The sequence below is a fragment of the Mauremys mutica genome, chromosome 19 (assembly GCF_020497125.1).
Source record: "Mauremys mutica isolate MM-2020 ecotype Southern chromosome 19, ASM2049712v1, whole genome shotgun sequence".
NCBI classification, from domain to species: Eukaryota; Metazoa; Chordata; order Testudines; family Geoemydidae; genus Mauremys; species Mauremys mutica.
Window position 1 is genome coordinate 13,245,918 of NC_059090.1, and position 25,897 is coordinate 13,271,814.

At 40.4% G+C, this 25,897-nt stretch overlaps 1 protein-coding gene across 15 annotated transcripts in view; it reads left to right on the top strand.

Moving 5' to 3' along the window:
- AUTS2 (activator of transcription and developmental regulator AUTS2) overlaps positions 1-25,897 on the top strand; it is a 1,197,597-nt gene that overhangs the window by 1,155,492 nt on the left and 16,208 nt on the right. For 10 of the 15 annotated variants that reach the window (XM_044993664.1, XM_044993662.1, XM_044993666.1 and 7 more), the window contains 7 exons: positions 11,027-11,504; positions 13,097-13,350; positions 14,697-14,938; positions 15,387-15,431; positions 20,208-20,303; positions 21,841-21,912; positions 24,276-24,305. In XM_044993664.1, coding sequence (XP_044849599.1) covers positions 11,027-11,504; positions 13,097-13,350; positions 14,697-14,938; positions 15,387-15,431; positions 20,208-20,303; positions 21,841-21,912; positions 24,276-24,305 — 1,217 coding nt within the window. The remainder of the gene's footprint in view (positions 1-11,026; positions 11,505-13,096; positions 13,351-14,696; positions 14,939-15,386; positions 15,432-20,207; positions 20,304-21,840; positions 21,913-24,275; positions 24,306-25,897) is intronic. The other 5 variants (XM_044993658.1, XM_044993671.1, XM_044993657.1 and 2 more) reach the window with 4 other exon arrangements.

The following is a 25,897-nucleotide window of genomic DNA, read 5'->3' on the forward strand; positions in this document are numbered from 1 at the left end:
TTTGTTTGTTTGTTTGTTTGATTTTTAAGCTATAGAAAGGAACTCATTTTTTGCTACATTTTATAGGGTTTTTTATTATTATTATTTCTGTAGAGTCTTACTTGCTTAATCTCTTTTAAATTCTATGACCGTTCCCTAGGACAGAATTTGGTCTATGGGGACATTTTTTACATACCAAAAGAAGCTTTAAATGACCATATCATATCATGAAATAAAGAAACAGACAAAAACAAGGGGCACATATATCTGATTTCAATAGAGCCACATTGTTTTACACCTTTTGAGGACTTTATATGGTATAGTCCAACACAAGAAACTTGGTGAAGGGGAAATTAAGGCTGCAGGCACGTCAGTCATTTGAGTCCCTATTCCCTTCGGTAGTAATAGAATTTAAAAAAAAAAAAACCCACTAAAATGTTACCAGGCTTTCACCTGGAGAAGTGGAGGAAGCTGATGTGCTGTATTACTGGAGCTCCAAAGAAATCTTGCAAGCCAGAGGAAACATGCATGTAACTTACAGGCCTCAACTTACCACCAACATATATTTTTTTAAGGATGCTGTTAAGTAGCTTCAGAACCCAAATTGAGACAGTTTAAAAAGGGGATAGGGATGGAAGGCTGGAGACAGGGCTGGTTTACAAACCTAATACAATTAGATATATTTGTGTGGGGTCTAACCCTGTTCCCTTTTCTCACATGAATAGCCCCATTGAATTCACAGGCTTACTACCCTCCTGATTAGGCAAACAAGTTTCTGTCCATGAACTCCTGAATTTACGTGGAAAGAGTTTTATTGTAATTTCAGACATCTCCTTTGCAGTGTTGGGAGCTCAAGTAGATTAGTATTAAGCTAGTGCATGATTACACCCCACAGTGATGCTGATCAGTGGAGTTTCACTGTGCAAAACCAGTGTAACTTGCTGTAAAAAGCAAGCCACTGAAATTGTGATCATTACCTTATGATATTTTACAGTTAATTTCATGGAGGTTGTGTTAGCCAGAGAAGCAAAGCAATTTTAAAACTATGTTTTTATATTGACACTGTGCTTTAAAGATTGCTCTGAAACCCTTCACTGTAAAACTAAGGAGGGCGGGGGAGGGGATTCTTGGCGCTACAGAACAAATTTACAAAGGAAACGCAGTGTTATGTGGCTAGTGAGTTATGGCTGTGACACCTCTCTAGGGGAATAAATGTGTTATTCTTCTGTATAAACATATCACACAGCTCTTTTTGTCCTTCATATATTAAACTGAGCTGCCATGCTAAATTCGATCAGTGTTCATAAGGTGATACTTTTCAAGCTGCCTTTGAAAGCCAGTTTTTATTCAAGCTCATTCAAGTAATCCTGTCACATCCAAGCTGGATGAGCCAATGTCATGAGCATTTTATGTAGCTCTGTGGCTGAAGCAAATCAATGGGCAAGGAAGGGGGGATAAGACCAATCTATTTTTCATCTCAGTGAGAGTTACTTGTATGTTAAGGTTCGCTGGAACCTATTGAAAATGGGACATAAAAATCCAGCTTTACCATGGTGTCTGCTGCTGCTGCTTCTATTTTTTTTTTACTGACTAGTATCCAGTGTTTCTATTTATTTATTTTTATTTAGTATTAAAAAAAAACAAACCCTCCCTTCACACCTCTCCTTAGTGGTAATTTCAGAAGATAAGCAGTATTATGCTATGTATATGTATTGTATATATGTTGTGAGAGGGAGAGTACTATCCCGAGCAAACAAAACCCAGTGTTATGTGTATGGGAATTAATAGGCTGAGGGCCTCAAGCATTAACTACTCTCCCAGAGAAGGAAGGAGGGTCTTATTGTTACAGCATTGGCCTGGGACTCAGGAGAGCTGGGTTCTGTTCCCAGCTGTGTTACAGACTCGTTGTTCTCTGATTGCAGATGGTTCTGGTTTTTGGGGTATCCATTTTGGGATACCATGGACCTGGTTTTCAGAGGTGCTGAGCACCTGCAGCTCCCACTGACTCATTATAAGCTATTGGTTTTCAGTGCTTCTGAAAAATCAGCCCCAAAAGGTCTCAGAGTAGGCAGTTGCACAGAGAGGCATCAGATTCAGAGACTACTTTTGAAAATGTTGACCATAGTCTTTCTGTGCTTCACTTCCCCCTCCATCAAATGGGATAAATGTTCCCCTACTTCACACAGACTTTCTGATAAATGGGCTTTTTCTTACATGCATTTAATGCATGAAAGGAATTCAGAGATTTTATGTTGATGGAGGGTCACTAGAAAAGCCTCCAAACAAATAAATACAGTGGTCCTGTTAAAGTCAATGGGACTGACAGTGGTATAAGTTATGCTCAGTAAGTATTATCAGGCATCCCTGCACTTTAGGGCCTGATAATAAAGATGAGGTACTCTTAGAGATTGCAGTGTCAAAAGAAGAGACGCAACTTGGTAAGTTAAAAAGCAGTAAGTCACCTGGTCCAGATGGTCAACCAAAGAGTTCTGAAGACACTCAAGTATGAAGTGACTGAGGTGCTAACAAAAATGTGCAACCTCTCACTAAAACACCCACTGTTCAAAGAAATGGAGGGCAGCAAATGTTGTACCTATGTTTAAAAAAGGCTTTGGGGTGACTGAGGAAATTTTAGGCCAGTAAACCTTACATCAGAACGTGGCAAATGGTTAAAACCATATTTAAAAACAGAATACAAAAAATCTGGAAGATCATGATATGATAGGGTCTAACTAGCATGGTTTCCGCAAAGAAAAATTGTGTCTCACTATTCTCTTGGAATTCTTTGAACATGTCAATAAAATAGTGGATAAAGGAGAACCAGTTGACAAGGCCTCACAAAAGAGGCTTTTAAAGAAGCTAAGTCATCATGGGGTGAAAGGCAAAGTATTTTCATTGATCAAAAACTGGCTAGGAGACAGAAAACAAAGAATAAGATTAAATTGCAATTTTCACCATGGCAAAAAGTTGACAGTGGGGGTCCTCAAGATTCAGACCATGTCCTATGTCATTGGTTTTCTTTTTTTTAATTATATGGAAAGAGGGGGGAGGTCAGTAGTGAAGTAGAAAAGTTTACCTATGGCACAAAGTTATTTAGGTTACTGAGGACCATCGAGGGTATGAGGAACTTTAGAGAAACCTAAACAAGATAGGTGAATGGGCAACAAGATGGCAAATGACATTCAAGTTGATAAATGCAAAAAATGTACATGGAAGGGGAAAAATGAACTCATAGATCTTATAGGGTTCGAAATTAATGGTATAAAGAAAGGGATCTGGGTATCATAGTAGACAATTCAATGAAGACCTTTGCTCAGGGTGTAACTGAAGTCAAAAAACAAGCTAGAAGTTAAGATGTATAACGAATGGGATGGTGAATAATAAAGAGAATATTAAAATGCCTTTATATAAATCAGTACCATAGCCTTGTGGATAATGTGTGTAGTTCTGGTCACCCCATCTCTAAAAGGATACTACTGAACTAAAGGGGGGTCAAGAAGAGCAATGAGGAAGATCACGGCCTTGGAAAAACTTTCATATGAAGAGAGATTGAAAAGTTTGGGTTGTTCACTTTAAGAAGGAGATGAATAAACGGGGATATGATATAAGTATGTAAAATAGTTACTGGTCAAGAGAAGGGAGATAGAGCCACTTCTGTTTTCCCTGTCTCAAAACAAGACAACAAGTAGACATTTAATTAAATTAAGAGGTGGAAAATACCAACCTGATAAAAGAAAAAAAAATTTTCACACAATGCCACAGAAAGCTACTGAGGCCAAGAACGTAGCAAGACTGGAAAAGGGCTTGGACATTTATATGGTTACCAAGAATATACAGTGTTATAATTAACACTGACAAAAGCTTTGCTGAAGGGATATTAAACCTTATGCTTCAAGGCTTAAACCAATCTCTAATATGAGGGGCAGATTACCCCACATCTGTTTCTTGTGTACACATTGCTTTGAAGCATCTGGTGCTGGCCACTTCTCAGATATAGGATACTGAACTAGATGGATGTTGAGTCTGCTCCAGTCTGCAATTCTTGTGTTTCTATTTTCCTAAATATGCTGTGCAAATAGTGTGGTTCTGAGGGACCCCATATCTCTTCAACTTGCATGTTAAATGAAACAAGGAGAGAAAGGAGACCCGTAGTACTCAAACAGTTTATTAACATTGAATGTTAATTTGCCTTCCTTTTCTTCCCACATGGCAAGTTTGTCATCCCATTTGAGAAAAGTTTCTTTTAACAATCAATCTCTGGCTCTTGGATGCTTAACAGAGTTGCAAAGTTAATTATCAGAGGGGTAGCCGTGTTAGTCTGTATCCACAAAAACAAGGAGGAGTCCGGTCGCACCTTAAAGACTAACAGATTTATTTGTACATAAGCCGTAAAAAACCCACTTACATCTGAAGAAGTGATTTTTACCCATGAAAGCTTATGCCCAAATAAATCTTAGTCTTTAAGATGCCACCGGACTCCTCATGGTTTTTAAAATTAATTATCTAATTTATAGCTTCTTAGCTGGATAGGTTAGAAAGTTAAGAGGTGTGTCTGTTAGATATTAACCTTTTTGCTGTGGTTATTTGTTTCTATAGGGAGTTGGAGCAGGACTGAGTTATCATGGTGTAGTTTTCTCTTCAGGGGTTGCATGTATGTACAGTATTTTCCATTTGACAGGATTTTTGCGATAGAAGGAAATTTAGATGTTCTGCACATCACTTCTACTTTGAAAAGCTATGAGTCTATGTTAAGTAAAGAGGCTCTTTAAAAGAAAAAAACTAACACCAAGGGCTTTCAGTATTATATTCCTGGTATACAGAATTTAGGTGGCACATTTATGATGTGTCTTCTGTTTAACGGCTGGATTGAATAAATTGTTTCACGTGAAATATTGGAGTGTTCTGCATTCTCGAATCAAGGCTAGAAGCAGCTCAATGACTGAAGGAGTGTCAAATGTTGTTCAGTTTCACTGAGTGGTTCTTTTCATTGATCTTCAGCTTTATTGTTTACAATTAAATCCATTTCAATGCAGAAGATAAACATTTTAACAGGCAATAGCAAGGTCTTTTGTACCAAATGACATTCTTCTCTCTTTGAGAATTAAGTACAAATGGCGTCACAAGGCTTGCTGTTCACTTGTACCAAATACTTGCATAATACAGACTAATTGGTGTCAGCAGATGACAGAGCTGCAAGTAACCATATTTTCTAATATGTTTTTAATTTGCATAATCAATAGTTTTATTGCTGTCTTTGGGATTCAGGATAAAAGATGGTTATGTGCTGAAAATGAAAAATTCTCTTTAAGGTGTACTTTATCCAGTACAATTGATGAGAGGCCGTTGTTCTGTATGATAGCTGAGATATCTAATAGGATCTCCTAAATAACTGTTGCAACATAGAATCATAGAATATCAGGGTTGGAAGGGACCTCAGGAGGTCATCTAGTCCAACCCCCTGCTCAAACATATACCCCTATATCTCGAGGCTAATCCTCAAATGGTGTAAATTGTTACTGCTAGACAGAATAGAGCAATTTACACCAGCGACAACAATTTATACCAGCTGAGGATCTGTCTTCTCTAGAGCTGGGTGAATACTTGATTTTTTTTAGTTTGCAGGCAGTTCCAGGAAAAAAAAAAACAGGTCAATCTGAAACCAAACATTTTTGGCAAATTGAAAAATTCTGCACAAAAGAAATTGCTTTGGGTCAAACAAAATGTTTTATTTTCTATCTGGGCATTTTAAAAAAGGAAGCAAAAGAAACTGCCAGAGGTGGAGGAGAGGCCACTGCTGCCTTTTAGATCTTTAGCCCAGTGGATTCACATGATAAGTAGGAGACCTGGTTTCAGTCCCCACCTCTCTGTGATGCAGAGCAGGGATTTGAATGTGAGTTTCCCATCTTGCCAGTAAGCGCCTCTATCCACCGGGCTATGGGATATTCTGAGGGAGGTATCGCTCAATCTCTTCTGTTAAAGCTGTTCCATCGTGTATGGATAATTAAACAGTCTTTGGAACATGGACTTGAACTTGGGTCTCCAACCTCCCAGGTGAGTCCCGCTGACCACCAGGTTATAGAGTCCTTCTCACTCTCTTGCCCAATGAATATTCGAGTATTTTTTACAAAATGAAACAGCTTCAACAGGAGAAACAGAGACACACCCAACCCTGACCCCCCTCTAGCCGCCAGGCCATAGCACTCTCCTGTATATGGGAGACCCAAGCTGAAATCTCTTCTCCACATCAGACAGAGGGGGATTGAACCCAGGTTTCTCACAGCCTAGGTGAGTGCTCTCATTAAAAGATGAAGGAAGGCAGCTCCACCTCCATCTCATCTGGCTGTTTCATGAATGGCATCTAAGGCCTTTGCGAATGCAGGCCAAAAAAAAAAAAAAAAGTTTTTGTCTGAAACTAATCTGCGAATTCATGCCAAATCTGTGAATCGTTTTGAGTCAGCCGAAACTGCAATTTTCTGCAAATAAACTATCCATGTGAAAAAAATTCATCTGGCTCTAGTCCTCTCATCTATGTCAAAGCTGAAGGAAAATAGAACAATAAAAAACAACAGAATGAGTTTTATATTTTCAAGTGACCAGCTCCTTATCCTGTATTAGAAGATTTGACAGTAATACGCCTGTGATGCCGAAGAGAATAGCTTATACTGTCAGAGAAATAAAAGAAAATGAATATTAATTCAAAATAGAAAAATGCTATGGACATGTGAGCGAAGTTGCCTTGGGAGGCATATTACAGATACACACATGAAAACACAAGTGTGTATATTTTTATGTATATATAATATCATAAACTCATAAATACAGAGTGTTGGTATTTCACATGCAGCTCTGTGTTTGTATTACAAGTCTTCACAAAGTCTTCATTTCTCTAGGGGTGTTGAGCTGATAGAGTGGTAATCATGTTCTAACAGCCAGGCCTATTTCTCTGATGTTGTTATTGAGCTGACAGAGTAGTAATCTTGCAGACACAGCAAACTTATTTGGTAACTTCATTTGGATTAATTTGGGATCTGTGTCCTGTACCTTGAGAAATCCCAATATTCTCTGCTTCAAATGAAAGGTGGTGAAATTAGAGAAATGGAAGTACAGTGTGAGAGATAATCTGATGCAGATTTCATATGCACGCCATTTGTCTGTAACCTTAGCAAATTATTTTTTCCAATACTCAAAGAATTATCAGCACTTCCTTTTATTATTCTTTTGATAAAACTCTCATACCTGATTGGCACAACATCACTATAATAGTGAAAGGAAATCCTATATCACCATATCAGTGACATAATTATTATTTTTCTAATTACTGATTCAGCAAACTGACTTTTCCCAAAACTGTATATTGAGGGTGCTCTTAAAAAAATAAAAATTTGGACACACACCTGATTCTTTAATTTGCTTGGATGGAAAGAAACTCCTGTGTGGTCTAAAGAAGAAAAGAAAGCTGTGTATTGGGTGACCAATGTCATGAAGAAATAAAGGGCTCTCACCTTCCAGTTTCTAGTGGCTAGTGAATTAAATATTCAGAAATAATGATATGTGTAAAAAGTCTTAGAAGATTAAGGGAAAACTTGTGTCTACAACCTTGAAATGTTGCTGCAGAAGATTTAAAATTCTCCATAAAAATCATAAAATAGATAGCATTGCTGTGGGATTTTAACTCTCTAATTAGGATACTGTGTACTACAGTGTTCTTGCTGGACTATATATATTAATTATTGGTTGTGCAAAAATACATTTATTAGGAACATTGACACAAGAAAAACTCCTGGACGTTTGATACCATTTTGTGATGTAGTATAGATGTAATGATTTGAGAGAGAGAGCAGGTTCAACATTTGACATCTCCCAAATAAAATAAATTGGGAACAACTAAACATTACATCTTCTAAGCTGTTAACTAATGCACATGGGAATGGTACTTAAGGGGCTGAACAGTGAAGATATATATATCAATGTGGAAAAAATACACACGGGACACCATGACTCATAATGTCTTTTTTTCTCCAGGGGAGGAGTAGGTATTGTGAAAAGAATTTCACTTCACAGCAGAGGGCTGTGCTGAATAAATTTTGTGCACCCAAGAGACATTAAACATATCAGACAAGAAGGTTAAATGAAGGGCTCTGAGAGAAAGGTACTTCCCCTGGAATTGAAGGTGTCACCTCTGATGTGTTTTCAGACCACCACTATATTCACCTAGTAGGCAGTTTCTAATGATAAAACAAATCCTTCAAAGCCATAATTGGCATGCCTTCTCACTAAAACTCAAACTAATAACTTAGCCCTTTGGGGACTGGGGACATGTACCATGGCATCCTAAGCAATCTGTCGTTTATTTTTTTTCTCTTTCCACGTTTGGGACCTGTCTTAACAAACGGGACGATCCTACTCTGTTTTAACTTTTAACAGTGTTTGATCAAACAAACTGATCCAAAGAATTAATGCAAACTGAGTTTCAGTTATTGATAACCTACAATTTAATTGCAGTGAGCTACACCTTGGGCACTCGTCACAGTCATTACTTTTTATTCTTATAGAGTCCCAGGGCTGCTGTACTTTTCTGATCCAGATTCCTTGGATCTCCTATTACAAATTGCAAAGTGCCCTGTTGGTCAACTCCAGGGATGACAACAGTTTAAATGCATCACTATCAACCTGCTCAGGTCATAGTTCCCCCTGAGACGACGGCTTTCTCCATTTCCTATCTGTACAGTTTCCAGTACCTTCCTAGCATACTCCACTGCCACACTGCTGAGCTAGCAAATTGCTCAGTACCACTGAGGTACAGATTCCTTCCTGAGACACATTTGTCTATGCTCTCTTTATTAAATTAACGACGGATGATATCATTATGATTTACATTATAAGGGCCACTCCAATAGGGCAGCACTAGAGGGAAAGGTCATTGCTTCTTCACCCAAGCTTTCTGAACATCTGCACAAAAAGGAGCCATAGCTGAGTTTGGCTTTGCTGATAGGCATGAGGAAAGCGAGGCAGGGTCTTTCTGGGTTGGAGGGAGCTCTTTTCACTTGCTGAACAAGTAAAGCAAGGAATGCCTCTTTCCAAGCTCCCTCAGAGCCAGAAATAATAAGCAAAATTCTGTAGGCACAGTTGCTGCTCCATTCTGCTTCCCTCTGTTCCACAGCAAAGGCCCCAAGAGACATACATTTGAGCCCACAGAGTATGAACACATCAACAGTCTCACCTCCACCATCCCAAATCAGGTCCCCAAAATCATGGGATTGGCTAAAAAAAATCATGAGATTTAAGAAAAGAAATAAATTCATGTTGGGGCTTTTTAAAATTGTCTTCTGGTTTCTGAGCCGTTAGGACTCACTCGCTTCACGATTTCAGACTTTTCTCCCTAACCATGAAAGCTAGAAACATACTCTGTTGGTTTTAATGGAAGGTGAGATTCTCTTGCAATCTCATGAAACCAACAGCTGGGGCTTTATAAAAATAAAAAAACCCCATAAAACAAATATGGAATCACAAGAAAATTGAGATTGTTTGCAATAGTGGACTTTATGCATAGCTTGTTTTCCGTTATTTTTATTTGCATCCCTTATTCAAGAATTTAGAAACGTAGCTGTGAACAATTCTCCTTTGATATATAACATTTTATCATTTATTTATTCGGTAGTATTTTTCCCACCTAAAAACTGGCAGAAGGGTAAGGAAATTGTTTCCTCACAAGGAAGTATCTAGAACCTTGAGTACACGTTGAACGGTATATTCATCCTGAGCCCTGGGGGCTTTTCAATAGTTTTTCCTAAATTTCTTTTTCCCCAGCATTGGTGGTTGTCAAAGACATAGCAGGCCCAACTGCTAAGCCCCAGGTGCCTGCAATGAGAGCTGCGGGTGCTCAGCATTTCTGAAAATCAAGCTCCCGGTGTGCAGTTGCAATCATTTTCCTTTAGAATCTCCCTCCAGTAATACTCCCTCCTACCTTTTTATAACACTTGGATTAAATACACCTCCTTAAGGGTATTTCAGGTGGGAGATTGTTGTTGAGAATTGATGAGCGTAGTTGCCACTGTATTCAATGTATAATAATAAGTCACTGATATTAACGGAGCGTGCCAATTTAAAAAAATCACATTGTGGTCTCTTGTCTTCTGTAGCTATTCTTCTGACAAGTAACTCCTAAATAACTCACTGAAAGAGGTCACAGGCAAAAATCTTTTTCATTTCCCCCACTGTTTGATAGCACTCTGTGAATAGTTGGTTTCATTTTTTTCTCCTGTATAATCAGTTAGGCCAGGATCCTGCAACTACTTCTGCACGTGTTTAATTTTATGCATAAGCAGTGTTGCCAACTCTCACAAATATATCCTGAATTTTTCCTAAACTGCATCTCTTGGAGTCATGGGATTATATGAATTTCTCAGCTTCATTTAAAAAAAAAAAAAAAGTTTCCAGCCATCATGACTGCAGAGAGAAGCTTGAAAATACGAACCTCGAATGTTTAAAAAGAAGGCATATAAACCCCAGCAAAAATGTATTTAAGCCAGTTTAATGATTTTGGGGGGCCTGACTCGTGATTTTTGAACTCTTGGGCGTAGCAATATGAGTAGCCCTATTAAATTCAATGAGACTACTCATGTGTAGATCTAAACATGTGCATAAGCATTTGCTGGTTCAGGGATGTGGTCAGTTTCTGCTGTTTATTATTTGTATCTTCATAGCGCCAAGGAGCCCGCGTCATGGACCAGCATCCCATTGTGCTAGATACTGTGCAGATCTTTTCTGAAATAAAGGTGGCAGGGGGAAGATATATATACACAGATTTATTAATGGTAAAAAGTGATTGTAAAACCACCAATATGAGGGGCAGGTGTACTACAGGAAATTACTTTCAACTCATTTTTGGAAGTTGACTACATTTCAAGTTGATGTTATCCCTATAAAAGCCTACTATGACAAAACACTGAAACTGCCTAGAATGTAAGCGCTGCAATGGGTTCACTTGGTTTTTCCTCACTTCTTTGCACACGTAGCCATTTTGTGTTTCTTTCTCTCGGCGTTGCAGGTAGAGAATCAGGTGTCAGCACGCTAGCTGAAAATGACAACCAAGATGCTAGGGGGCCGGCTGTCCCGAAAATATCAGGCTTAGAAAGGAGTCAAGAGAAGAGCCAGGACAGCAATAAAGAACCAATACTTGAGCCTGTGGTGCCTAAAGACGCTTGTCCTCAGCTTTCTCAGCCTTTGGCCCAACATCTTTTGGAGCCACGGCCTGAAGCGCCTTCCCCAAGCCCTGCACTGGTTCAGCGAACAGAGGCTCCTGCCCAGCCGCCACAGTCTCAAGCCTCTCAGCGGCTGCAAGGCGCAGAAGAAGCCCAGCGTCCGCCCGCACCTCAGCCTCAAGTACAACGTCCGCCCAGGCCACAGTCCCCTCTGCAGTCTGTCCATCAAAACCTGCCGCTGGTGCAGCCTCACCCTTCCTCACAAAGTCTCTCTCAGCCTTTGTCAGCGTATAACAGCAGCAGCTTAAGCCTCAACAGTTTAAGGTAGGTAAACTGTTCTACACTATTGTACACAATAAAGGAAAGCCTGTTAAAATGTGATGAAGATGCCCAAATTGTTAGCTGAATATGCACATAGGAGGACATGCTTTTCAGGGCTTGTCTGCCCGGGACACTTAGGAAAGGTCAGAGGAATTAACTAAAGGTCCATAGTTCAAGTACATTAAATCCCTGTGTGGATATTTATTCAGAAGTAAAGTGGCCTTAGTTTGCTTTAGCTCAGCTGCTCTCAAACTTCATTGCACCACAACCCCCTTCTGAGAACAAAAATGATTACCCAAACCCAGGACGGGAGACCAAAGCTTGAGTCCCGCCAGCCAGGGCTGAAGCTCTTGGGTGTTGGCTTCAGCCCCGGGGCAGTGGGGCTCGGACGTCAGCTTCAAGTCTGGGCCCAGCGAGTCTAACGCCAGCCCTGGCGACCCTATTAAAATGGGGTCGTGACCCATTTTGGTTTGAGAACGACTGTTAGCTTAATCTCCTTTGCTGCATTGGGGTGAAGACCTTATAACAAAGGAGGAGCTGCTACACTGGCTCTGTATATCTGTCCTACGTTCTTGTAAGACCCCAATTACTGTAGTTTCTGAGCACCTCACAGTCTTTACTGTACTTATCCTCACAACACCCCTGTGAGGTATTATCCCATTTTTACAGCTGGGGAACTGAGGCACTGCGAGGCTAAGTGATTTGTCCAGGTCACGCAGGAAATTTGTGGTGGAGCAGCGACGTGACCCTAGGACTCCCCAGTTCTCAGTTAGTGCCCTAACTGGATCCTCCTCCATCTATCCAAGCTGGGATTCCCCTACACAGGAGACAGTTAAACCAGTTTTTTTGGCTGCTCTGTGCTTTGAGTTGGGGGGTGGAATCGGACCCACAACTGCTCAAGCTCTTGAGTTACTTTAAGCCAAAATCAGCCTGTTTTCCTTCAGAGTCTCATGCAGCAGAAGTGTGAATGATGATTACATGAAATAGTGAAAAGTAAACCACAAGCACTAGCTATTTTAAGTCATTAAAAAAGTCTTGTACTATGTTATACTGGGGGAAACTGCAACCAGTACGTACGCATATTTATTGCTGTGTAATCTACCTTGATCTTTATATTGTGGGAGCGGAGAGGGAGTCATTAATTATACAATAAGCAGGTAGACGTCACAATTTTCTCCAGCCCGTCTCTCATCGTCTACGATCTTTCATTTTATTTAGTGATAATTGTTTTTTTTTAGTGTAAAGATCACTAATTTGAGCTTCAGTTACCTGAAACAACGGTTCAGAAGCATTCGTGCAGAAAGGAATTGACAATGAAGTAATGAATGTACACAGTTGATTGTTCCTTTGTGCGCCGTTCATGCGTTGTTCAAGGCTGATACCGTTTAACTTTGGAACTCAGCCTCTTGCAACCTCCATTCCTCTGGCTAGAGAGTAGATTGGAAATAAAAGGGAATTTCAAAGTTACCGTTTGTTTCGCATGTTCCAAAAGGAACTTCTGGTGTGTGCGCGGGGAGGGGTGCGGGGCGTGATGAGGCTTTTCTTCTTTTCATGCATTGCTTAATTATTTCCCCCCGACCTCTTTTCGTTAACAGCAGCAGCAGAAGCAGTACTCCGGCCAAGACTCAGGCCCCTCCTCCGCACATCTCCCACCACCCCTCCGCCTCACCATTTCCCCTCTCTTTACCCAGCCACAGTCCATTGCACACCTTCACGCCCACCCTCCAACCTCCTGCTCACCCGCATCACCCCAATATGTTTGCCCCTCCTACGGCTTTGCCTCCTCCACCTCCATTGACTTCAGGGACACTGCAGGTTGCAGGACATCCAGCTGGTAGTACTTACTCAGGTAAGAGTTGGATGTGTCATGGAAAAAAAAAACATTTTTGTGGTACGACATGCAAAACTAGCTCGTGGTTTTAAGTCAAATTATTTATTTTGACCAATAGAACAAGGGCTGGCTGTTTGACAGAGGATGTACCCACCACTGACATGCTCAGGACTTTGTTAAAAATGCAAACGATCAGTTCAGCCTGTCCCAGTAATATTCCTTCCACCCTGGGAAAGAATATTTCTGGGAGGCTAAATTTTGGATGTTTCTTTTTTTCTCTCCATGGTAAAATCATGTTAGAGTGCATATGCACCAACTCCCATTACATGAACCCTCTGGGCATCTTGTCTTTGCTGCAGAGTTAACTTGAGTTATCTACACTTGAAGTACTCCACTCGAGTTAGCCTAGAGTGGGAGCAGCCACACTTCTATATAATACTTGAGGTGCTGTGCCCACACTGGTGCTGTACTCACTCGAGTGTGGCACTAAGACTTCTGGGGATGAATGCCATGATTCTTAGCACTGTGATAAGCGGAGCCACTCCATCAGTCCCTTCTCTGTGAAATATTGGGAGAACTTCTCTCCTTCCTGGAGACACGGGAGGAATTCTGGGAAGGCACTGGAGGACCAGGGGTGGCTCTAGCCATTTTGCCGCCCCAAGCACGGCGGCACGCCGCAGGGGGCGCTCTGCCGGTCGCCGAGAGGGCGGCTCTGGTGGACCTCCCGCAGACGTGCCTGCGGGAGGTCCACCGGAGCCGCGGGACCAGCAGACCCTCCGCAGGCACGCCTGCGGGAGGTCTGCCGGAGCCGCCTGCCGCCCTCCCAGCGACCGGCAGAGCGCCCCCCGCGGCATGCCGCCCCAAGCATGCGCTTGGTGTGCTGGGGCCTGGAGCCGCCCCTGTGGAGGACTATCTTCACTTGAGTGATGTTAGCCCGCATACATATTACAGAGGTCATGTTTAGCAGCTGACAAGTTAGGTTCAGTCAACTTTTAGCCAGTTTAGTCTTTCCAGTCGACGCTAGTTAAAAACATCACAGCACTTGAGATAAGGACTTTCGTGTGTGGACCTCTCCCGATTTAGAGACAACACTCAAGTTATAACTCGAGTTAACTTTGCAGTGAAGACAAATCCTGGGAGAAAAGGGAAATTGAAGGAAGGGTTCTCTTGCCTCCAGTGCATTTTGGGAAGATCCAAGGAAGACCCTCATGTTTTGTGATGTGGTAATTGGGAGTAGATATTTGCTCCTAATAAGGGAAACCTAAACTTGGTTCTGGCAGCCAAACCCAGCAACCACCGGGGGGGAGGGGGGGGGGGAAACTGCAGAAAAGCTCCTGAACTCACAGCTTTATTCTTTGTTTCAGAGCAAGATCTTCTTCGTCAGGAACTCAACACACGATTTTTGGCCTCCCAGAGTGCAGATCGTGGGGCCTCTCTGGGGCCACCGCCCTACCTGAGGACCGAGTTCCACCAGCATCAGCACCAGCACCAGCACACACACCAACATACACACCAGCATACCTTCACGCCTTTCCCCCACGCCATCCCGCCCACTGCCATCATGCCAACGCCAGCACCACCCATGGTGCGTACCCCAGGCAGAAATGTGAGGATAAGTAGAGCACAACTCTATTCTTTATTACAAACTACAAAAATGTCAGCTTTCAGGGAGAGAAAATGCTGTTGGGCTAGATAACCTTTGCCAGAGGCAGAATGGCCTCCTTCCTCAAATGTGTACTGGTAACTAACAATAAGTACCAAATGGCAGCATTTAGGCTGATGAATTTAGGCTGTTGACCCAACATACTATAGTACTTGGAACATGTGATGCTTCTCTGGTGCCTGTTCCTTTCCTCTATTGCACAAAGACGTCCTGTTACTCCGAAGGATGCAAAATCTAAAGCACAGTCTTATGCAAAATGTGCTTATTATGTTTTTGTTTATCTCTGTTGGTTGCTAAATAATAAAAAGGCAGTCTTTGATATTACCAACAGAAGTGAAGGTATGAACAACAAAATACAAAGTAACTAGTTTGTGCTTTGATCCCTTTGCAGTTTGACAAATACCCTACAAAAGTTGACCCCTTCTACCGTCACAGTGTGAGTTTTATTACTGTGTTTAAAAACTGACTAAATCGCTTTTCCATAGTGGGCTGGGATTGCCACTCAATAACTAGCAGAATGTTCAGTCTATTCTTAATCATCACTCCAGGAATTATCATTATCGTTCTTGGTCACTTTAGCTTTGGTTTGTAAAGGCTTGCATTTGTGGTGCTTGTTTCTGATAAAGATGCAGTATCATCTTTTTTAATCAAAAGATCTTTTGCTTATAAACCATTTAAAGACCAACTTGATGTGAAGATGAGGCATAAGAGCTGAATGTGCCACATAAAGCAGGATACACCAGTAATTTCATCAGCGTTTTTCAGTTGTGTCATAAGCCATTAGACTAAATTTCTTTCTAAGAAATTTGTAATGAAATGACAAACTATCATACATACCCTTCAGGGTTAGATAATCCAATAGTTTTACTAATATATTATATTTCCCTGTGTAAAAACGAAATCCTTGTCTTTTGTGTGCTTCAGATTTCAAAAGTCATAACTGTTCCAGTGGGCTTGTTACATTTTGAAAGCTCTATTTCATGACAGCAATGAGAATCTAGCACTGTGGTTAAGAGCTACAAAATAAAAACATTGTAATTTAATAACTGGTGTGTTACAAATCAAAAATATATTGTAAATCAATAGATTTCACTTAAGTTTCAAGCTTTTTGTTTTTACAGTTTGTATCATTGATTCATTTCCTGCTGAAACGTAGGTTGCTTTTCCCCATTGTCAGGAGCTTCATCATATTGGTAAAAGACAAGTACTTGATTGGCTATGGAGAGAATTTCTGACTCTCATAATGATAGTTTGATTAGAGAATGAGTTACTGCATCAGTATTATTCAGAACTCTGCAAAGCACTTGGCTTTTTGTGTTGGTTTTGTTTAGAAGTGGAACTGGGCAAGAAAAATGAGATGATAGTTTGATTTTTTTTTTTGTTCTTTTTGCTCACTCTGGAACCTATTTAGGCCCAGATGCTGAAAAATATGTACTCTTATGCCTAACTTTAAGCATGTGAATACTCCTATTGACCTTCAATAAGACTCATCTGCGTAATTTTAATTCCATATATAGGTGTTTTGCAGGATCAGGGCCTTTGTATGAAATGTTAGGGCTCAATCCTGCAAACACGCATGCATGGGAGCCGTTTTACTCACATGAGTGAAATCACTCACATGCTTAAATGATTTGTTTAAAGCAGGACTCCACCCTTAGTCACTGGGTTTCACATCACTTTATAAGATACGTTATCATCAATGTGGCATGTTGATTCAAGCAAGAATGCGGAACCGGAGAAATAGATAAACGTGCATTAGGCAAATAAAGCACAGAAGTCAGTGGTGAATACAGGAAATCCTTGAGTGAGTTATCATCTATATAAGCTTTTTCAAATTGACTTTGGCAAGTTCTCTTATGAAAACTGTAGTTACTAGAAATCCTACCAAACTAGATCATGACATTTTCCTTCTAAATGTAACGGAGGGCATTGTGTTGTTATCTGCTAGCCTATGGGGCAAGATCCTTAGCTGGTGTAAATTAGTGGATCTCTGTTGAAGTCAATGGAGCTGCACTAATTAACAGCCGCTGGCCCATCGTGTTCAATGACGTGTCAATAATAGAATGTGACAGTAAAAAAGGTGTAAGATATTATTCTTTATTATTTATATTCTCATAGAGCCTAGGCACCCCAGTCTTTGACCAGGATCCCATTGTTTTAGGAGTTATACAAACAGAGAACACAAAAGATGGTCCCTGCCCCAAAGAGCTTACAGTCTGAGGCTATAACAGCACTACAGACTTTGCAGCGGTTCCACTCCAGCTGCGCCACTCTAAGGTCTCACATGTAGCCATTCTCTGCTGGCAGGAGAGAGCTCCCCTGCCGGCATAATGAAACCACCTGCAACAGGTGACAGTAGCTGTGTCGGCAGGAGAGCATCTCCCACCGATGTAGCGCTGTCCACCCCGTCACTTTTGTCAGTGAACTTATGTCGGTCAAGGGGTGTTTTTTCACACCCCGGACCAACAAAAGTTTTACAATAGTGCTAGTGTAGACATAGCTTAAGTAATCATGACCCTTTCTGATTGATGCTTTGTAAAGTCTATTAGATTTTGTTGCCTTAGGGGTAGTCAGGTGTTTTGTCACATATTGCCACTGGATTCATATCCTTATTTAAACTAAGGCCTAGTCTACAGTAGAAAAGGTGCTTGCTGGTGTACACTGGCAAACCTTACTAGTATAGATGAGGCTTATACCGGCAAAAGAGATCTAGCTTATACCTGTTCCCCAAGCAAAATAAGCTGTACCAGAGAAGCTCTTTTATGCTCATATAACTGCATCTACACTAGGGCTTTTGGCAGCCTGGAAATGTACTTTGCCAGCAGAAGTGTCTAGTGTAGACCTGCCCTGAGAATTAGACTTATCTTGAGAAAATCTGGCAATTGTCTTAAAGCCGAAAGAAGAATCAGTCACCATATAACCTAACACTGCAGGAGAACAAATGTAAGGCCCATTTTGGAGTTGAATCCAATCTGTAGATTTGAAAATACACGGGGAAGAAAGATACATGTGGTCTAGAGCAGAGGCTCAAATCATTTGTTTCTCCTTTCTTGACCTCTTTGGTCACAGTATCTCTCTCTGTTTCAGGTCCTTAAAGCAGTACCGTAAGAAATTATCCTTATGAATGGGTCAAGATCAGAGAAACAGCCGCTAGCCTTTGCATTATCATTGGGATGCATTTCAGGGGAGCTGTAGTCCAATTTCACAAGTGGCCACAGACTTTTCTAATGAGGAAAGCTGAAGAGGAAAAGGGTGTGCAAATAGAGGATATTCAGGGGCAAAAGGAAACACAGAAGATGAAAAATAACTTATAAAAGCTGACCTAGTTTGACTGATACAGAGATAATGGAGAAATATCATCTGTTTTATAAGAATTCTGACCTTGAGGAAAGATCGCATATATTTAATTGTAAAACTGTAAGGAAACCATTCCTTATTATTAGTCATATTCAATAATATATTAAATAATATGTCTCTCTCCACCTTTTGGAGTTAACACATTATATGGAGAATTAAATGCAGCAGACACTAGCGTATTTCAAGTGTATTTTAGGCATTAAAAGTTACTATAAAGGAGGACACTTGCCTAATAATGACTTCTCAACTGCCTGCAGTTCAATATTAGCTAATCCGGAAATGTTTTCCGCATCTTTGAAATGAGCAGGTTCCAATAAAACAGAATTAAAAGCAACAATGGGAATGTGCTATGCAAGGAGACTTCATACCATATTGTTTAGATAAGAAACCTTTGGGTACAGGTACAATATTGAAATCATTTATCAGCTCTCAGTCACTATAATATGATTAACTGAGCTTGTGAGAGGGGATAATGGAGGGAAAAGGGACTCAGGAAAAAAGTCTCTCTTTATGTACATATGTATATTAAATGAAATAAGTTGATCAAAACTTTGGAAACGTTTGGTTTACACGGGAATGTGGTTTAATCAGCGTGTGCCCATTCTGCATGTCCAATCTTTTACTTTGCCCAATCCCACTTCTATTCAATTAGCCATTAACTCATGAAACACAGCATTTATTTTGATCTTAAAAGTAGCCCATACAGAAGATTTATCTTAGAACAGCTCTGTTAGGAGGTAGATTTTTAACAGTCACGTATGACACATGTGCCTGCTAGCCTGGGTTTAAAGCACCACCAAATCTGGGTCAGAATTTTTTGCATGTGGACAGGAAAGTGATTAGAAACAACACCCAGGTAAGATCCCAGGCTAACTCTTCAGTGAAGACATACTCTTAGGTCACACTGTCAACCCCTGACTCCCACAGTAGGACGCTGCCCAAGTAGTCCCATTGAGAGGAACTGCTCCTCGATATGAGTAAGGGATTCCCAGTCTGACCACAAAGGCAGGATGAAATTTGAACAGTATGGTTGATTTGGTTTGTTTTCCAGTTTGCGCATGTGCACTGCACAGAAAAGCTTGTGTGATTGAGCTCGTTTAAAATAAGAAGGTACCTTGAGGCCAGCGGAGTATATTTCAGGCATATATTCCCTAGCAATTTGTGTGCCTCTGTGCTTCAGGGCTCTATCGTTATAGAAATTGATGCTCTAAATTTAGCCTTTTTTGCTGCCACAACTATTTGTTTAAATGATGGGTTTTGGCAAATCAGAGTATCTCTATTCTAATATTAGGTGTGACAGGATAGCCTCTAAAACAGGCTAATGAAGTAAGAATTGTGTATATTTTCTGATTTCCTATAGATACTATTAAAATCTAAAGTACTAATTGAGTTTTAATGGAGTAAAATCTGAGAACTCATGAGGATTGGTTTTTTTTCAATTAAATAGTAATTGTCTATTAATTTTATTTGGCTTAGCCTTCCTCCTTCCTTTTTGATATAGTTTAAAATCTGTGACTTCTATCCAATTTAAAAATTAACCATTGCAAAAGATCCTTTTATATTATGATGTCCTAATCCAGGGAATAGCTTGTTAGCTGTTTTGATTTGTAAACTACTTTTAAGTTCTAAAGTAAACATTCATGACATTTGTGAACATTTCATTGACTGCTTTAACTAACATTGTTGCAGCGAGATCACGTCTTCAGTGCTTTTCAATTTTCTCCACATCTCATTTCCTTAATATTATACAGGAATGCGCTCTCTCTCTCTCTCTCTCTCTCTCTCTCTCTTTCTGGAATTACTAGATTTGTATTTAGAAAATGTCCCCTTATGTTCTTTTATCTTTTGATTACAGCTGTTTCACTCCTATCCTCCAGCTGTATCAGGTATTCCTCCCATGATTCCTCCCACTGGTCCTTTTGGCTCACTACAAGGAGCATTTCAACCTAAGGTAAAAATAAGAATGACCTGTGTATTCGTTTATATTTGGTTTAGGTTTAGGGTTTGGATCAGATTCAAATATCAGTTGCACTAATGTAATTCAGGAATAGTCCCACTGACGACAGCTGAGTAAATCTAGTTTTACATTGGTGTAACTGAAATGAGAAATAATTTAATGGAGTTTAGCTCTATACTGTGGTAGCTGAGTTCAAAATCTAGCCAACTAAGGCTATGGCTACACTTGCACTTCAAAGTGCTGCCGCGGCAGCGCTGCCGCAGCAGCGCTTTGAAGCGCTAAGTGTAGTCAAAGCACCAGAGAGCTCTCCCAGCGCTGTCCGTACTCCACCTCCCTGTGGGGAATAATGTACAGCGCTGGGAGCGCGGCTCCCAGCGCTGGGGCTTTGACCACACTGGCGCTTTGCAGCGCCGCAATTTGCAGTGCTGGAGAGGGTGTGTTTTCACACCCTGCTGCAGCGCTGCAAATTTGCAAGTGTAGCCATGGCCTAATTTTCAAATATGACTAATTTGAAAATTGATGCAAGTTCATTGAATAAACAAGGTTTTTTTAAATTCATTTCTTGAATTTACTGTTACCTGATAGTTCCACCATCATCAAAACCCATGAACCTGGTTCTCCTCTACTTTATATCTGTTGTGTAATTCTTTTGGCTTTAATGAAGTCATCCTTAAGTAAGAAGAGAATCAGGCTCTATAGCCCTGTGGTCTTTGCTGGAACAGGGTGTAAATCTCTGCAGAGAAGATTCTCTCTTTTTCTTAAATAGCCCGATCCAGCTTATTGATTGAATATGTAGATAGCAGGTCATTAGTGCAGTTCTTCATTTGTATGGTAATCAGGGTGTTAACAACTCTGCTGCTTAATTGTTAGTTGTACTGCAGCTCATTTCTATTCTTTTTGTTTTTTTAATGTGGGAAGTTACAATGCCTAGGGTGGTTCTTTTTCCAAAGTGATGCATTTTGTTACATTGGCTGAATATTTAAATCTAAACCAGGGGAAAGGCTTTTTGTTTGTTTAAAGAGGCGTTGCCATTTTCTGATAGCTGTGTGTCAGTCAATCATTTTTAATGGTGTTTAAATCATTGTAACAACTAAAAAATTACCGATAAATTGTGTATTGATAATGAAGTTAGAATCCTTAGTCTGTTTTAGTGTATTGATGTCACTGACAGCCATCAGTGGATTATTTCCAGGTGATAAAATTGATGAGCAATACAGTACAAGCTTGATGCTCCAAGTACCACTGCGGACATTGCATAAGTCTGGCTATTCAAGTTTTGGACTATGGACTGAACTTTCAATGTAACTATTGCTCTGATTCTGTTTACCCTGTTTGGAATAACCAGAAGATCTCAGAAAATGACGTTTGGAAAATTGAGGCTGTATTATACATTTTACTAAACCATGATGTGTTCCTTCCCTTCCTTTTTAAAATGCCGTTGTTATTCTTTAAGGAATATTAACTCTAAACAGGGAATGTTTTACCCGCTCATTTTGTCACAACTAATGACATTTTCTTGTAACATTTGTAGACTTCCAATCCTATTGATGTCGCAGCCAGACCAGGAACTGTTCCACATACCCTCCTGCAGAAAGACCCCAGGGTATGTTGGAAATGTTATGCCGTTTTAGATGAGAATGTCACTAAAACTAATAATCCAGATAATTTAGGAATAGGAGAGCCTCTCTCATAGAATGATCGAAATGTAGGGCAGGAAGGGACATTAGAGGTCATCCAGGTCATCCCCAGTGCTGAGGTAGGACCCGTCTGGTACCTAGAAGAGCATCTTAAGTTAGGTCTACACTTATAGCAGCTTGTAGGGTACAGGCACTGCACACCCACCCAGGAGGGGTATAAATAGCAGTGTAGACAGTGATGCATGGCTTAGGTAATTAGAATAGAGTGCACTCCATGTTTGAACCCTCCGGTATATACCATACGTTGCTCTTTACATAACCAAGCAGTTCCTTCCACCTCAGCACTGCTGTTTTTAGCAGCATAGTGTCCCACAGCCTTCCTGCTGCTGTAGCCTTTCCCTGCTGTAGTGAAAGGCTCAGGTAGTGGGGAGTGGCTCTGGCAGCAGGGAGGCAGCTGGGAAAGGATCAAGCTCCCTGCTGCCGGAGCCTTTCCCTGCTTCTTCTACCTACTGGAGACTTTCAGTGCCTTGTGCAGCTACACACTGCAGTGATAAGCATGGATGCAGCTTGCCTTTCACAGCAGCATATAGCTACACATGAAGTGCCTATACTCTGCACACTGCCATAAGTGTAGACAAGGCATTAGAAATGCTTAATCCTGCACAATTAAAGTCAATGGGAATTTTGCCCTTAACATCAATGGGTGGATGATCAGGCTCATAACAACTTAAAGGAATGGCCTTTAATCATTAGCACAAAGCATATACCATGCAATGGAAAAGCCCTTTCCTGTAACATCCTCAGGATAAACTCCAAATCTGTTGTAAGGTTTATAAACATCCACAAGTTTTTTTGCTGATAGGCTGTAATTGTTTTTAATGCTGGATTATGACATGTATTCCCATATTTACTGTAGTATTGATTATGCTGATGAAATATTGATGCTCTTGGTTGATGGTTTGGCGCTCTTGGATTTTTAAGTCCAAATTGTACAATTTATTTATTTTAGTCTTGACTGTTCAGCTGTCAGCATTTTTCCATTTTACAGGCAAATGAATCCTGGTGATGAATGTCCATAGGCAGGCTAGGAATTTATATTCATCTATTAATTGTTGTTTACAATGAGTGACATCATCCTGTCAGTTTTTAAACAGAACTCCCCATTTGAAAGCAATGAAAAAATCCACACTGCTATAGATGGCCCAGCTTTTATGTATTGTAAGGCTATTTGCAGGTGTTGAATTATGAGTTTTATGCTGGGTCCCAACTCAACTGGTGCTGCACTTTGGCTTTGTACCAAAAGAAATTGTGCATTTTTGTTTCTGTGTATTCATCTAGTTGAAAAGATAATGAGAGCATCTTCCATTAAGTCATTTAGCTGTATACTTCCTTTCAACTTGTAGCGTAGTTTTGATTGTTCCAAGATAATATATTATGCTATCACTGCTTCCCACAAAGCATCCTCTTATATCTGTAAACCTCCCTTCCCTTTTATCACTGCATTTCAAGAGGGACATCCAAACGTATCAGAAATAACTAATGAATTGATTTTATATTGTCATTGCTAATTATTGAAGCTAGTCAAAATATAAATAGCTGAAGCATGAACAAAGGAGGATGACAGAAAATATCTGGCCCAAAACAAACAAACAAACAAAAATGCTTTTTGTGTAAACATTCTTTATCCACATTTGTTCCAGTGTGAAAATCCCTCTTTTAAGTCAAAGCTGATCCGTTGCAGAGAAACCATCGACAACCGGTCAATGCCAGTCTGTATTGTCTATTCGAATTTTATAAGTAGAGCACCAGGTGCCCTTTTTAAAAACCAGGTCACTGAACGGACACAGTTGCTGGTTCGTGGTGGCACTTTCAAAGTGCCATTCCAGCCAGTTCCAACCCAATCCTTTCCAGCAGGTCTGCAGAAAGGTGGCCAAGACCCCTTCCCAATCTCCTCCCGAGTTAGCCACTTTAGAAATATATGAACAGAAATTTGCCTGAAGGCCATAGCCATGTTTTTCTCCAGATTAGCAAAATTTCCATTTTTATAGTGTTAAATCAACAAATTAATAATTGTGCTGGAGGGCAGAATGCTCTTTATGAGACTTGTTTAGTTGCTTGTCAACACTTATGTACAACAGTCACGGGGGAGGGGGAAGGAGATTGGCTCTAATACCGAGGAAAAGGACTAATTATTCTCCAAAAGGACTTCATTTGAAAGTAAAATGATAACATTTTAATTTCATCTCCTAATGAAGCAATACCAATTTGTTAATTAGAGCAATTGTTTGAGTGACAGGCATGTAACCAAGTTGTCATTTTTTCTTCACAGTTGACAGATCCATTCAGGCCAATGTTGAGGGTAAGACACCTTCTTCTGATACACTCCTCCCAGTGGGTTAAAATGCAGACTAATTATGAGGAGTGCCCTGTTATATCTGGAACATTTGTGGCATGTTTGTTAAATAGCGTGGTAGGTCCCTCTATACCTGTATCTTGTGGTCGCTCAAGTGAAATATGCATGGTTTTGAAGTTATTGTTTGTGCTTCTTACACAACCCACTAACAATGAATTCTGGAGGTTAAATATGATGATCCTTTTTTCTTTCTGGCTCACAAGGTTTACTGAGCCAGATGCTGCAGTACTAGCCAGGCAAAACTGTTTTTGTTTTGCCTGGGAAAAGACTTCTGGATTTAGCCTTTAATTATCTATTTTGCAATATCAGTGGTGTTCAGTGCTGTACCAAACTTGAACTGAGACAAAGGTCCTACCCCAAGAAGCTTACAGTTACATTTAGACAGACAATCCAGTTCAGACTTGGAAAGCCAGGAATTAAAAGGTCATCTCAAAGCAGTACTGATGCCTTTTTAATTTTTCTAAGTTTCTTTGGAAGTCTAACTTTTTGAAAATATGGAGAAAAGAGCTCAGTATATTCACTAGCAGAGCCAGGCTCAATGGATGTGCAGAAGTTGGGGTTGCTTGTTTTTGTTTTGTTTTGTTTTTTAGTAATTGCTTGCTCTATAAAAACTCTAAAAAAGAAAAACAGAAAATAGAGCTGTTTGCCATGTTATGCTGCCTGTGAAGTCCAGGCTTGTAAGAATACTACCAGGTTGTACAGCCTTTAAACCACAGGTGGCTTGAAGAACTCCCCTCATTCCTATGACCATTTTTATATCTGAACAGATGTTAGATGTGGAGTATATACGCTTAATTAACAGTGTTTGGGAAGGAATAGCCTAGATGTGTCCTTTTAAGAAATGACTTCCTGAACTCTTAGCAAACAAACAAATAGCACTAGCAGGTGTTTTACAGCGTGTGTTCCAGTAATAATATGAAATCCTGGTAAGAGGACAGATTCAGAGGGTGTGGTTAAGCAGGGTTTCACCCACACAACAAGGGTGAGTTGACTGGCCTACCAACTTCTTCAACATATCCCGCAGCTAAAAGTAAATTATGGAAGGACTTGAAGGCAAAGTTGACCGAGTTATAGTGGGGAGTCAGGCTAATTTTAAGCACTGGGCTGATTTAAAAAAAAAAAGTGATTTTTTTTCACCTCTTTGTTGATGAAGCTAGTGTTTTAGAATGGTTACACTGGATGTACAGTTGTGAAGTGCGCTACTAATGCAAAATAACTGATGTGGATTAGCATATACCGCATCATTGATTTCAGCTGAGGTAAACCACGTTCTCAGCCACCTGAGCATCACTAGCTGGCATCAGAAGAGCTGATAAAACCAAGGATGGATTTTTGGTTTTTTGAGAAGGTGATGACCCATAGTGTTTCTGGAAGGACAGATAAAGCCCTAATCTAGGGGCAGAATCTCTGCCCCACTTTGCTCCCGTGGTGGTGCAAAGGAAGCAGAGACAACCTGCAATGCTTTTTATTGTCCTGGTGTGAGGGATTCCTCAGTGGGCCTCACGCTGGCAAAGCCCACTCCTGTGCCTCCTTCCGAA